Source organism: Tamandua tetradactyla, chromosome 6 (assembly GCF_023851605.1).
Source record: "Tamandua tetradactyla isolate mTamTet1 chromosome 6, mTamTet1.pri, whole genome shotgun sequence".
Classification (NCBI taxonomy): Eukaryota; Metazoa; Chordata; class Mammalia; order Pilosa; family Myrmecophagidae; genus Tamandua; species Tamandua tetradactyla.
In genome coordinates, this window is record NC_135332.1 from 73,895,936 (window position 1) to 73,908,334 (window position 12,399).

At 60.6% G+C, this 12,399-nt stretch overlaps 2 protein-coding genes across 3 annotated transcripts; one reads left to right on the forward strand and one right to left on the reverse strand.

The window, feature by feature from the left end:
- Positions 1 to 252: 252 nt before the first annotated feature.
- Positions 253 to 5,507, forward strand: TSPAN10 (tetraspanin 10). The gene is made up of 3 exons (XM_077163142.1): positions 253 to 352; positions 1,774 to 2,363; positions 4,471 to 5,507. Exons 1-3 carry the CDS (start codon positions 317 to 319, stop codon positions 4,949 to 4,951), a joined length of 1,107 nt encoding a protein of 368 aa, XP_077019257.1. The 5' UTR covers positions 253 to 316; the 3' UTR covers positions 4,952 to 5,507.
- Positions 5,508 to 5,806: 299 nt separating this feature from the next.
- Positions 5,807 to 9,407, reverse strand: PDE6G (phosphodiesterase 6G). 2 transcript variants are annotated; one of them, XM_077163144.1, is made up of 4 exons: positions 9,212 to 9,407; positions 7,455 to 7,649; positions 6,887 to 6,927; positions 5,807 to 6,462 (listed from the first exon to the last, which is right to left on the reverse strand). In XM_077163144.1, the coding sequence occupies exons 2-4, from the start codon at positions 7,598 to 7,600 to the stop codon at positions 6,386 to 6,388; spliced, it is 264 nt and encodes an 87-aa protein (XP_077019259.1). In that variant the 5' UTR covers positions 7,601 to 7,649; positions 9,212 to 9,407; the 3' UTR covers positions 5,807 to 6,385. The 2 variants fall into 2 exon arrangements, with proteins under 2 accessions (XP_077019259.1, XP_077019258.1); XM_077163143.1 differs by lacking the exon at positions 9,212 to 9,407 and adding an exon at positions 8,453 to 8,635.
- Positions 9,408 to 12,399: the final 2,992 nt, after the last annotated feature.

Sequence of the window (12,399 nt, forward strand, 5' to 3'; positions counted from 1 at the left end):
CTCCATGAAAAAATCGGGGGAGACGCGGGTGTCTGGGCTCCTGGCTGCTGTGGGCCCCCCAGATCTGCAGCTGCTCACCGTGCAGATCCAAAGCCCACAGGGGGGCCCTGGAGTGAGGCCGCACTTCGGGGGTGGGGGGAGAACCCTGTGCCAAGGCCAAGCATCTGAAATCACGAGGAAGGACTCCACTGCCCTAAAACCTGGTGGGTCACGTGATCCCGCGTGACTGCTCGGCCTGGGGGTGGGGTGGGGCATAGGGTGAGGGAGGGGAGAACAGCTCCCCTGAGCACTGAGGGGCTTTTCTGCTGCATGGAGGATGGGGTACGGGGAAAGACAACCCCTGCTCTCCCAGGTAAGTCTCTCTGGCATGGAGACACTGCCCACCCCCGACCCCTGGGCTGGGGTCTCACCGCCCCGCCCGCTCCCGGCCACCCTGCCCAGTGCTGGGGCCTGTCCCTGATGAGCCGCCCGCGGAGGGGCCGCCACAGCTCGGGAGGGGATCTCACTGCCCTCACTCAGCTTGGCTCAACCTTGAACATGAGCCTGGACTCGGCATGGGCAGGGGGGTGTGACCGCTGCCTGGGTCAGCACTGCCCCAGGTGTTCAAAGGAGCCGCGAGGGACCCTCCCCCAACCTACCTTGGGGGGGCAAGGTGCAGCCTGTGGTTCAAGGGTGCAGGAGGGGGTGAAGAGCCACGGGAGCCTCCCCCGGTCCCCACCCATCACCCTGTGATGGCAGCCTCTCCTTTTGCTCCTACTTGCCTGTTGGGATCGGGATGGGGTGGGGGTGGGGCCAACACATAACTCTCCTGTCCTCTGCTCCAAGTTCGGAATAAACGAGCCCGGGGTCAAGGGCAGGGGGCAGATCAAAGAGATACCTTCTTCCTGGCAGAAACTGTGTCAGAATGGGGGCCAGGGCCACGGCTTTCTAATGCTCCCCCAAACCAAATCCCGTCAGGGCAGATGTGGGTGCTTGGCGGTCTCCCCTGCCATGCAGACCCGGCAGGTGGGGCCAGAGGGTGGCACGCGGCAACCTACACCCCTCCCCACGTGGCTGCAGAGACCAGGAGGCCCCCCCACCGGCCCCCCTGCTGGGGATGGGGGGAGAGGGAGCGGGTGGTTGGCTGCTCCGAAACTGAGGTTGTCCCTTCAGGGGCCGAGTGGAGGGGCTCAGCAGCCTCTCACATCCTCACCCATCAGTGCGCCGCTACCCAGGGCAGGGGGAGCAGAGGCCTCCGGGCGTGGCCGATGACACCCCCATCACATTCTCGCTGGAGTGATCCGGCAGGGCCTGGCTGTGCCTCCCGCTGGAGGATGCAGCCATGGGCAGGGCACCAGCCCGTCCCTCTGTGCACCGGAGGGGCTCCACAAGCAGCTCCAGGGCCAGGGGGGAGGCAGAAAGGGCCCCTCCCAGCCTCTGCCTGGCCTGCCGCTCGGCTCTTGGGGAGACGCTGGTCACAGCGGTAGGCTGGAGCTGCAGGTGTTCCCAGACACACCCCGAAAGGGAGGCAGCGCCGCCGGAGCCCCCAGGAGCCAAAGGCCAGGCCCCGGCCCAGCTACAGGGAGAGGCAGAGGCGGTTTCTGGGGGGCCCCTTCCCCACAGACAGCCAGGACATGCCCGCGGCCGCCATGGCCCTGCCTGGGGAGGGTGTCTGGTCCAGGTGCCCCCTGACACCCCGTCCACTGTCCTCCCGGATGCCCGCTCGGCCAGGCTATTGAGGCTGGCCTTGCCAAGCCAGGACCTGAGGTCGCCCTTCCCCTCCTCCCTCCGCAGGACACTGTGGGGCTGCAGCCCCCCGCCTCAGTGGACAGTCCACCCACCTCGAGTCCCCGGGACACCGCGCCTCGAGCAGGGACCTGGGGCTGCGGCTGCTCTCCCCCGGGGGCCCCCACCCTCCCCGCCGGGACCACCTGCGTCCAGTACCTGACCTTCCTGACCAACATCCCCTGCTCCCTGCTGGGCTTGCTCGGGCTGGCGGCCGGGCTCTGGGGCCTGGCTGTCAAGGGGTCTCTGGGGAGTGGTGTGGGGGGCCCCCTGCCAGCAGACCTCCTGCTGGGGCTGGTGCTGGGGGGGCTGGCGGTCAGTGTGGTGAGCCTAGCCGGCGGCCTGGGTGCCCTCTGCGGGAGCGCCTGCCTGTTGCGCTGCTTCTCGGGGAGCATCCTGGCCTTCCTGGGGCTGGAGGCCCTGGGCGCAGCTCTGCTGGTCGCCCTCTGGGGACCGCTGCAGGACAGCCTGCCACACGCCCTGCGTGAGGCCATCATCCACTATGAAGACAACCCGGACCTACGCTTCCTCCTTGACCAAGTCCAGTGGGGGCTGCGGTGCTGTGGGGTGGCCTCCTACCAGGACTGGCAGCTGAACCTGTGAGTGCCAGCGGGCACAGGGTGAGGGGGAGGGCAGGGCTGAGAGGGGGTGGGCAGGAGGTGGGGAGGGGAATGGGTGCAGGGCGAGGTGCCCGGCTGCACACAGGGTCTGGGCCTGCAGGAAGGCATCCCACCCCTCCCCCACATCTGCTCATGTCTGTACCCACACATATGTGCACACACATGTGCACAGGCTCGGGCCTGATGGCGCCCCTTGGCCGGCCGGGGCCCAGGCCATCCCTCCTGAAGCCCCAGAGTTGCTCTTCTCCTGCAACCAGGGCAGGTGGGCGCAGAGGGTCCCAAGAGAGACGGGCACCCTTTGAAAGGCGTTTTTTCCCCCAGACCCCAGAAGAGGCATCTCAGTGTTAAATAAAAATGACTTTTAGGTTCATTGAGGACACTGCTCTGGATTTCCCCTCCACTCTGCATGTGCACGTGTCTGTATATGCGTGCATGTCCACATGTGTGTGCCCATGTGCATGTGCCTGTGTTCAGCTAAGCACGTGTGTATGCACGTTTATGTGTAAATATGTGTACATGTTTGCATGCATGCACGTGATTGTGTTCAATTAGACACATGTGCATGTGTCTGTGTGTGCATGTGTGAACATGTGTCAATGTGCATATTCCGCATGTGCCTGTGTTCAACTAGGCACATGTGTGTGTGAACACATGTGCACATGTCTGTGTGCACATGTGTGTGAACACGTGTGCGTGTGTGTGTGTGTGCAGTTGGGCATTACGTAGTGAGGGGCCCAGCACAGCTGCCCGAGGCACTCTGCTCTGAGTTATCCCCAGCACCCCAACCCCAGAGCCTCTCCCCATGAGGCTCCAGGACAGCCAATGGTACCCGCCTCCTCCCTTAAGGAGCCTCCCGGGGGGGGCGGATCCAGGGGCCACTGGTCACAAGAGCTGGGGTGAGGGTGGGGGGGCTTCTTGAGGCCCGTCCATCTGTACCCAATCGTCACCGAAACGTGCCAGGCCCTTCCAAGCACCAGGCACCGACAAAGTAGCCACTGGGCTTTCCCACCTGTTGCTTGGGACCTAGGACTGTGACCACCTGGGGGTCGCAATGCCCTTGCCCGGTCAGCCTGCATGTCCTCTCCTGCTGCCAGTGTGTGGACCCTCAGGGAGGGCAGACGTGCCACACTAACCAGCACTGAACAGAAGATAGATGGAACATGAATTTGAAAAAAAAAGCAAAGGAAAGAGAAGGGAAGCAGGGAGGCAGGCGAAGACGGAGAAAGCAAAGCAGGCAGACACACTCTGAGGCCTGGAGACCGGGGCCTGGCCACCTGCACAGCACTTTAACTCCTGAGAGACCCCAGACCCACCCAAGATAAGGGCCTTGGACTGAAGCGTTGTTCATGGAGAAAGGGGATTGATGCTGTCCTCACTGGCTGGCCAGGGGCACCCCGGCGCTCCCCAGACCTGGGGATGGGACGAGAGTGGTGCCTCCCGCACAACCTGGGAGCCCCCACCAAGCCATGCCTCGGGTCACCATGGGGCGCGGCTTCTTATGCCCTGGCTCTCCCCTCTCTCCCCAAGACCCACAGATGATTCCAGAAGCCTCTGCCAGGGCCTCGCCCCAGCTTCTCCCGCTCCACCTCTACCTGCTCAAACCAGTTCAACAGCATCGGTTGAGCAAGGATGTCTTACTGCCACCCTCATCTAATGCTTCAGTCACCCCTCAACTGTTTTACTAAATATTCCCCTCCTGGCTGAGGCGGCTACCAAAGTCTGCATGCTGGTGCAAAGGGCTGCAAGCGTGGGATGAGTCATGGAAAACCAGCTATTGTCACATGTGTGCATGTGAGTGTGTACTGCATGGATGTGCGCATGTGTGTCTCATGCACCCCGAATGCATGTGTTCATGTGTGTGAATGTGTGTGCACCTGTACTGCGTGCGTGTATAGGTGTGCCCATGCATGCATATCTACATGTGTTGCATGCATGTGAGCACGTGCTTATATGTATATATGTGTATGTGTGTGTCTGTGTTTATGAACATATATGAACATATGTGGCCCCAGACACACGATGTGGCACCAGTGCCCAGAAAGGGGCGCTCCCCTGTAGAGCTGACACCAGCCACCTGCCCTTGCAGGTACTTTAACTGCAGTGCCCCCGGCCCCCAGGCCTGCAGCCTTCCTGCCTCCTGCTGCATCAACCCCTGGGAAGACGGAGCCTCCGTGAATGACCAGTGCAGCCTCGGGGCCCTGGGCTTGGGCGCGGCGGCGGCACAGAGAGTGGTGCACCTGGAAGGCTGCGGCCCCCTGCTCGGGCAGTGGCTGCACCAGAACATCTGCGCCGCGGGGGCTTATGGCATCCTGCTTGTGGTGGCACAGGGCGCGGAGCTCCTGCTGGCCACCTGGCTGCTGAGGGCACTCACTGTCCACAAGGGGTCTACGGAGGGCTCCAGGGTGGGTGGGCACCTGGGGGTGTCAACTGGAGCTCCAGCTGGGGCATCTCCCTCTGCTAACGCAGCCCAGGCTGACAGCGCTACTTTTCCCAGGAGCCCTGGCAGCTGGGACAAAGGGTCAAGCCCACGGGCGTGCCCTTCCCTGGAAGGGAAGGACTCAGAGTAGCTGACCCATGGGGTGCTTGTGGGCACGCACCCGCAACACCTGGCTCTTTTGTCCATGTGCACACGCTCTTTTCCCGAGGATGTCCCTGCCGGCCGCCTTCAGGCTCTGTCACCCACCGTGTGTTGGCTCCAGTGATCCTGCGTCGGCGCCTGATTCCACTCTGGCTTCCGAGGCATTTGCCCTCCCACCTGCCTCCTCGCCTCCGTCTGCTCACTCATGAACACCACTGCTAAGGTTGCAAGCCAGCTCCAAAAGCTGCTGTATGGCCAGGCCTGCCTCCCCTGTGGGGGTGCCGGGCAAACCTCCAGCTGTAGAGCGCCATCAGCCCCCGAGGCTCCATCAGCCCCGAGGCCCCATCATTTTTGAGTTTCCGTCATCCCTAAGGCTCCAACTTCTCACCAATAAAATGGAACAGAAATTCTTTCTCTGGCAGAATGGGCAGATTTGGATGTTTTGGGGAGGATAAGTTTGTTCATGAGATGGGACAGCCACACAGTAAATTGCAACCCTTCTAAATGTGCGGTGTGAGGGATTCTTGCCTGTGTCTGTGTAAATAGCTGCGGAACCTCATCAGGTCGAGTGCTGGAAGTTCCCAGCCCCTGGCAGGCCCTGCATCCCCACCAATCACCCCACCCCAGCAATAACCCTGCTCGGACTTCATCTCCATCAGAAGACTCGCCCATCCAGGTCGGGGCCTTCCCCTCTGCCCTGGGAGGGGCCCCCACACAGGCGTTTCAGGGTGTGGGGGCTCAGGGAGCATTTGCAGCACACACCCCACCCTGCATCTTCACCCCTACTTGGGGCCTCTCCTGTGGGCCCTGCTCCCTCTCACAACAGCATGCTTTGAATACAGCTAGAGCACCCCATTTTATTTGGGATCAGAGACAGCCAGGGCGAGCATGTGGGAAGGACGGGCTGCCCGCGGGGGTGCAGGATGCACAAGGGTCCCCACTCTCACCAGTGGTCCAAGGTGACCCCCCACCCCCAGCCTCGTCTGACCACGCCCACCCCCAGGGCACCCAGCTGAGAAGGACGAGGGGTGGACGCCTCCCAAGAAGCCCCTCTTTCCAGCCCACCAGGAGGGGGAGGGCCTGGGGACCACCTGCCCGTCCTCGGGGGGTCCCCCTTGACATACATCAAGAGCAGCAGATGTGAAAGCGGCCCAGGGTCCCAGGAAAATAAGCAAGGGTCCTGGAGGGTTGGGGTCCTGGAGGGTTGGGGTCCTGGAGGGTTGGGAAGCCCTGGGGGTGGGAGGTCCTGGAGGACAGGGGAAGCCTGGGGGCCTGGGGGCTGGGGGACCCTGGTATCTGGCAGCCACACATGCTGCCTAGGCTACCCTCACCCTGGGCGGGGGAGTTTCTTCTACGGTGGGGCGTGTCTCTCGATGGGAACCCTTTGGGGGGCTCCTCGACGGGAGCCTGGGGTGGGCTGGCACTAGATGATGCCATACTGCGCCAGCTCATGCAGCTCCAGGTGGTTGAAGGCTTCCCATGGGCAGATGACTGTGATGTCTGCAGAGGCAAAGCTGGGGCGTTGGGGAGGGGCCAGGCCACACCCCAAGTGGGACCCCATGTTGCCAAACACAGGTCATGGGCACTAGCCGATCTTCCCTTCCCGGAACCCGCCAGCTCAGGGGGCATCTGGCGGCTCCCTGCCAGGGAAGAGGGGAGCAGGAGGTCCAAGGGAGGTGGGCCCTGCTGCCAGGGAAAGGGGCGGCCAGGGCTCCTGCTTCTCACCCCTGCCCAGCGCTGGGCAAATCCACTAAATGGGAACAACCCCCCTTCAGAGTTTCTTAAGCTTGATGTCGGGCAAGAAAGGAAGGGCAGGCCTGGGGGGCTGTTCCTTGACTGAGCCCAGGCCCGAGCAGGCAGGGGAGGTGGGCGGCTGCAGGGGGTGGGGTGGGGCCGGCATGCCTGGGGGCCTGCGCTGCCATACCTGTGCCCAGGCCTTCCATTCCAGGGATGTCATCTCCAAACCTGCGAGGACAGAGCAGTCAAGGACAGCAGCCTGTCCCCACCCCCGGCTCCGAGCACATGAGCCTCAAGGTCAAGAGTCCAGGTGCCTGGCAGGGGTCCCCGCAGGCTGAGACCCGGGTCCTCCCCTCCTCCAGCAGCCCACAGATGGGTGATCCGTGGCTGAGCCCCAGGAGAGGAAGAGCTGGCCCCATGAGAGGCACGTGTGTGTGTGTGTGTGTCTGTGAGTGTGAGAGTGACTCTGGTAAGTACGTGCGGCAAGGGTGAGCGTGCAAGTGGCATGGGCGCATCTCCTGGAGGTGGGGCGTTCCAGAACCACTGGGCAGAGTAACATCTGCAGGAGTGTCAGCCCCAGCCCCGGGCACAGTGACCCTGAGACAAGGCCACTCAGACCCTCGGGATCAGCAACCCAGTCCCGCCATAGGACCTTCCTACCTTCCTCGGGGATGGCGGCCACAGCCCCTGCCTGCACCCACCCACCCAGTGCTGAACCCCCCCTTCAGAGGTGCCCCTCCCGTAGCTCTGCTTACCCTTGGATGCCTTTCTTGGGGGGCTTGCTCTTGAACTGCCTCGTCTGCCGCTGCTTAAATTTGGGGGGCCCTTTCCTGGGGGTGATGGGCCCCCCAACCACCCGTGTGGCTGAGCGGATCTCGGCCTTGGGCGGCTCCAGGTTCATGATGAGGTGCCGCAGTCACCCCAGCTTTCAGACTCAAGCTCTCGATAGGCTGGGGGCAGACAGGCCAGAGTCCCCTTCAGCCCCCCACTTCTGCTTATGCTTCTCGGGGGGCTCGCCTCACCAAAGCAGACAGCACCCAGTGGCAGCAGACCCTGTCCTGCCATCCCCAAGGACAACCCCCACCAACACCTCACCTGGCACCCCCGGCCAGGTCGGACAACCCCCAACCCCAGCTCCCCTTCGCCCCTGCCCCAGTGAGATCAATCTATCCCTGCCCTCCGCAAAGCCCCTAAACCTGGCAGTTCCCACCACCACCACCCCTTGCCGGGACTACCTCCTCCCTTGACACTTGGGGTGCCCCGTCCTTCACCCCCTCTCACCACTGCTGCCTGACCCCTGACCCTGGGATGCCTCTGCTTGCTCCTGCCGCAGCTCCCTCTATGCAAAGGCCCCATCTGCATATCAGCACTGGGGGGGCCTCACCCCATCAGGGACTCCACTCCCATGTCCCTCCACCTGGACCCCACCTCACCCCTCTTCCTGTCACCTGCTGGCTAGCAACCTGGCTGGTGAGTGTGTCCATGCAGCCGCCTCCCCTCTCCCTACTTGACGGTGGGCGTCCTGCATTGGGATTTACTCTGTCCCGGGCGCATGTGAGGGCCTGGGGGCTGGACAGCTCCTGTCCCCTCTGCATGTGGGTCCCCGAGCCCCCAGCCCTGCGCCTTGTGCCCGGCCATGCTGCTGAAGGTGGACGACTGATCGGAGGAGGGCAGGGGGCCCCCACAAGGAAGGCAGAGACGCCAAGCCCCAGGCGCAAGTCTTCTCTGCCGGGTCGGTGCCCATGTCACTTACTGGGCCTCCAGCCTGCTCTGGGCCCCGGTGTCCCCTGCCCACTCGGCATCAGAGCTGGCCTCGGCCGTTCTGCTGACGAGCCAGTGTCCTTGTTACCAGGGCTTAGCTGACACCACCCCCAGGGCCTTGCCCCAGATGTCCAAAGCCCCAGTGACCTTGGCCAAGGGCCAGGCTTCCTCTAAGCCCATTAGCACCTTGCGGGGGGGGAGGAGGGGTTGCACTGAGCATCCAACACGCGGGCAGGGGCACTGCCCACCCACCATGGAATGCTCAAGGGACCACCTTTTGGAGTCTTTTCTGCCCCTGGTGTGGTCCTGTGGCTATGACAGGGAGGCAGTGGCAGGTGGCCCAGGAAAGCTTTGCAGGGTTCATGCAGGACCTTGCCCCAAGACCCTCCCTCCCCACACTGCAGCCTCTGGAACCACCTGAGTGGTCGCAGATACTGACATCCCGGCTACGGGGCCACCGCGGCCTCCGCCCCCTCAGTGAGGGCCGCCCAGCCCCGGGCCCCAGCAGGCATGGGCAGCCCCCAGCCGCATACCCCGTGTCAGCTGCACGCGGTGGCCATCGCAGCCTGCGGCCACAGCCTTATTAAAGTCGGGAAAGCAGAGTGGACCCCCAGCGAAGGAAGAAGCACAGGGTCCGGACCCAGCCCCGCGGCTCCCCGCGCTCGAGCAGACGGCCCCTGGGCCTCCCCTGCCCCTTCACGCCCCTGGGTAAGCAACCGCTGGGAGAGGCAATGGGGAGGTTGTTACTCACCAGCCCTTGGGCAGGTTTCTGGGGTCTCCAGTGTGAGCTGCAGATCTCCCCAGCAGGGCTCTGGCCCCAGATTTATCGGATCACTGGCAAAGCTGATTAGGAGCCTCCTCTCCCAGGCCACACTTAAAGGAATGTCACGGGGAGGGGGTGGGGGGGAGGCAGGGCAGGGAGCGGGGTGGAGGTCCTGACGACTCCCAACACTCTACCTCCTGAAACCACCTGTCTAGGCCCAAACGGTGCCAGCCTCCTCCCTCCTTTCTGTTCCTGACCCCTGGGCAACCAGCTGGACCCTTTCTGTCCCCTGACCCCTGGGGAACTACTCTTTGGCCTCACTTTTTTAACTTTTTAAATTGTATGATATAACATATATACAAAGCAAAGAAAGAAAAAAGCAAGTTTCCAATTAGTTTCAGGACAGATCCCAGAATTTGTCATGGGCTACCACATGATCCTCTCAGAGTTTTCCTTCTAGCTACTCTAGAATATGAGGCTAGAAGGGATAAATATTTTTTTATTATACTCAATTTCTTTTTCTTTTTTGTGAAAAATAACACAAATACAGAAAAGCAATAAATTTCAAAGCACAGCACCACAATTAGTTGGAGAACAGATTTCAGAGTTTGGTATGGGTTACAATTTCAGGTTTTTACTTCTAGCTGCTCTAAGATACTGGAGACTAAAAGAAATATCAATTTAATGATTCAGCAATCATATTCATTTGTTAAATCTATCTTCTCTGTGTACCTCCACCATCACTTTGATCTTTCTATCCTACTTTTAGGGGTGTTTTGACTATGGCCATTCTGACATTTCTGTTGGAAGGGTCTGCTACCAATATGAGGTAGGGAGATGGAACTACTTGACGTTCTGGAGAGGCTGGGCCCTCTAGGTTTAGGACTTATCTGGTCCAGGGACCCATCTGGAGTCGTAGATTTGGAAAGTTATCCTAGTGAACAGAACCTTTGTAGAATCTTAAATAATGCCCTAGGGTTCTTTAGGATTGGCTGGAATGGTTTGGGTTGGGGTTTGGCAAGTTATGATAGGTAGCAATATGTAACTGAAGCTTGCATAAGAGTGACCTCCAGAGTAGCCTCTCAACTCTATTTGAACTCTCTCAGCCACTGATAATTAATTAGTTACACTTCTTTTCCTCCTTTTAGTCAGGATGGAATGTTGATCCCATGGTGCCAGGACCAGACTCATTCCTGGAGTCATCTTCACGTCTTTGGCCTTATTTTTACTCCCTCCCTCCTGCCCCTCCACAGGACCTTTGCAGCTGCTGCCTCCATGTGGTATGCTGTCTCTGCCTGTCCCCCTCTGTAGTTCCCTCCTGCTTCCATCTGCTGCCTGGAGGTTCCACACCCCAGAAACCAGAACTTCTGTGCTGGTTTGAAACTGTTGGGTACCCCAGAAAAGTCCTGTTCTTTAATCCTGATTTAATGTTGTGATTTTGGTTAGATTATTCCATGGAAATGTAATCCACCCAATTGTGGGTGAGACCTTCTGATCAGGTGGTTTTATGGAGATACGACTCCACAAGTTCAAAGAACAGCGACACCAGCCACATGCTTCCAGCTGACAGAGGTGTTCCGGACCCATCGGCCTTCCTTGAGTCAAGGTTCTTTCTCTGGGTGCCTTAGTTGACATTTTTATGGCCTTAGAACTGTCAACTTGTGGCGGAATAAATCCCCTTTATAAAAGCCATTCTTGTCTGGTATGTTGCATTCTGGCAGCTTTAGTAAGCCAGAACACTTCCAAAGACCTCGCTGGCTCCAGAACTGGGCTGCAGGCTCCCAAGAAACCAGAGTGAGGGCAGTATCTGCAACATGCAATCCAGGCACATCCACAGAGAAGCCTCTTTTGTGCGTGATGCTGAGTCTGTGCCCTTGGCAGGGTAGGGCAGGGCAACTCACCCTTTTGCTGCATTTGCAGGATGGTCTCTCTCTGCTGCGCTCCCCACCCAGGTGGATTCCCCAATGACCCGTGCAGAGGGGCACCAGCTTAGCCAGCAATCCACTCCTGGCAACGCCCTTTGCCTAATGAGGCCGGCCCAGCGTGCACAGCTACGGACCTCCCTGCCACACTGGCCAGCTGAGAGCCCACCTGGCTCAGTGGATCGTGCCAGCAGGGGAGAGGGCTTTAGACATGGGGCCCTCCCTGGATGCCCCCCGAGCACTGGAAGCCATCAGGACCCTGCCCCTAGGCTGCCCTGACCAGCCCCTGCAGCCCCCACCTCTGGAAACCGACAAGCCCGGTGGCCCTTATGGCCTGGGCCCACCGTGGTGGAGGCAGAACAGGTGACAACCAGCACGGAGAGGCCAGGCCACGTGCAGTGACGACAGGGACAGAATGGGCTGTCCTAGGATGCTGGACATGCCCAAGAAAGAACAAGCCCCATTAAGGAGGGGTCTTAATGAAACAGTCTATGCCCATCTCGGGCTGGCCGGCAATGCCAGCGGCTACCCTGTTGCCCGCTGCCACGGGCCGCTGGTCCTTGTGGTGGCTCCCGAGTCTCCCCAGGAAGAAGGGCACAGCCCCTGGGGATGGGGCATGAAACCATCTCGGAGGCCAAGTCGCTGGAGAACGAAACACAGTCCAAGCCCAGGCCCATCCATTGAGCCCTGGCCTGGTTGCTGTGGTCACCACAAGCAATCTGAGGGTGCCCAGGGCCCAGCCTCCCTCTCCGTCTGGAGTAAGAGGACGGACACAGAGGGCTCACATGGCTTTCCTGGGTGCGTGGGGGTGCTGGAGCCCATTCCCAAGGGTGACCTGGCTCTGGACCAGTGCCTGGGAGTGACCTCTGAGCAGGGAACGGCCTGGCTGGTGAAGGGTGTCTGTTTAGTTGGGAACCCTGGGCCGTGCTGGGGGTCCCATGTAACAATGGGACTTCTGGTGGGGGTCCGGCACAGAGTATCAGCCTGATGTTGGGAGGAGCTGCAGACCAAGTAAGGTCGCCTTGCTGATATACCCAAGCCCACTAAGAACCTTGGACTCTGAGCTCAGGCAGCGTCATGGTTTGTGATATGCCCCATCGTGGCCTGCCCTCCCGGTCCCGCCCCAGTGCCTTTCCCCTTTGTAGGTTTTGAGCCCGTGTCCTTTTGCTGTGATGTACTCTAACCAGAGCATAACAGCTTTTCCAAGCTCTGCGAGGCCTTCCATCAAATCCTCAAGCTTGAGGGTGGCTTTGG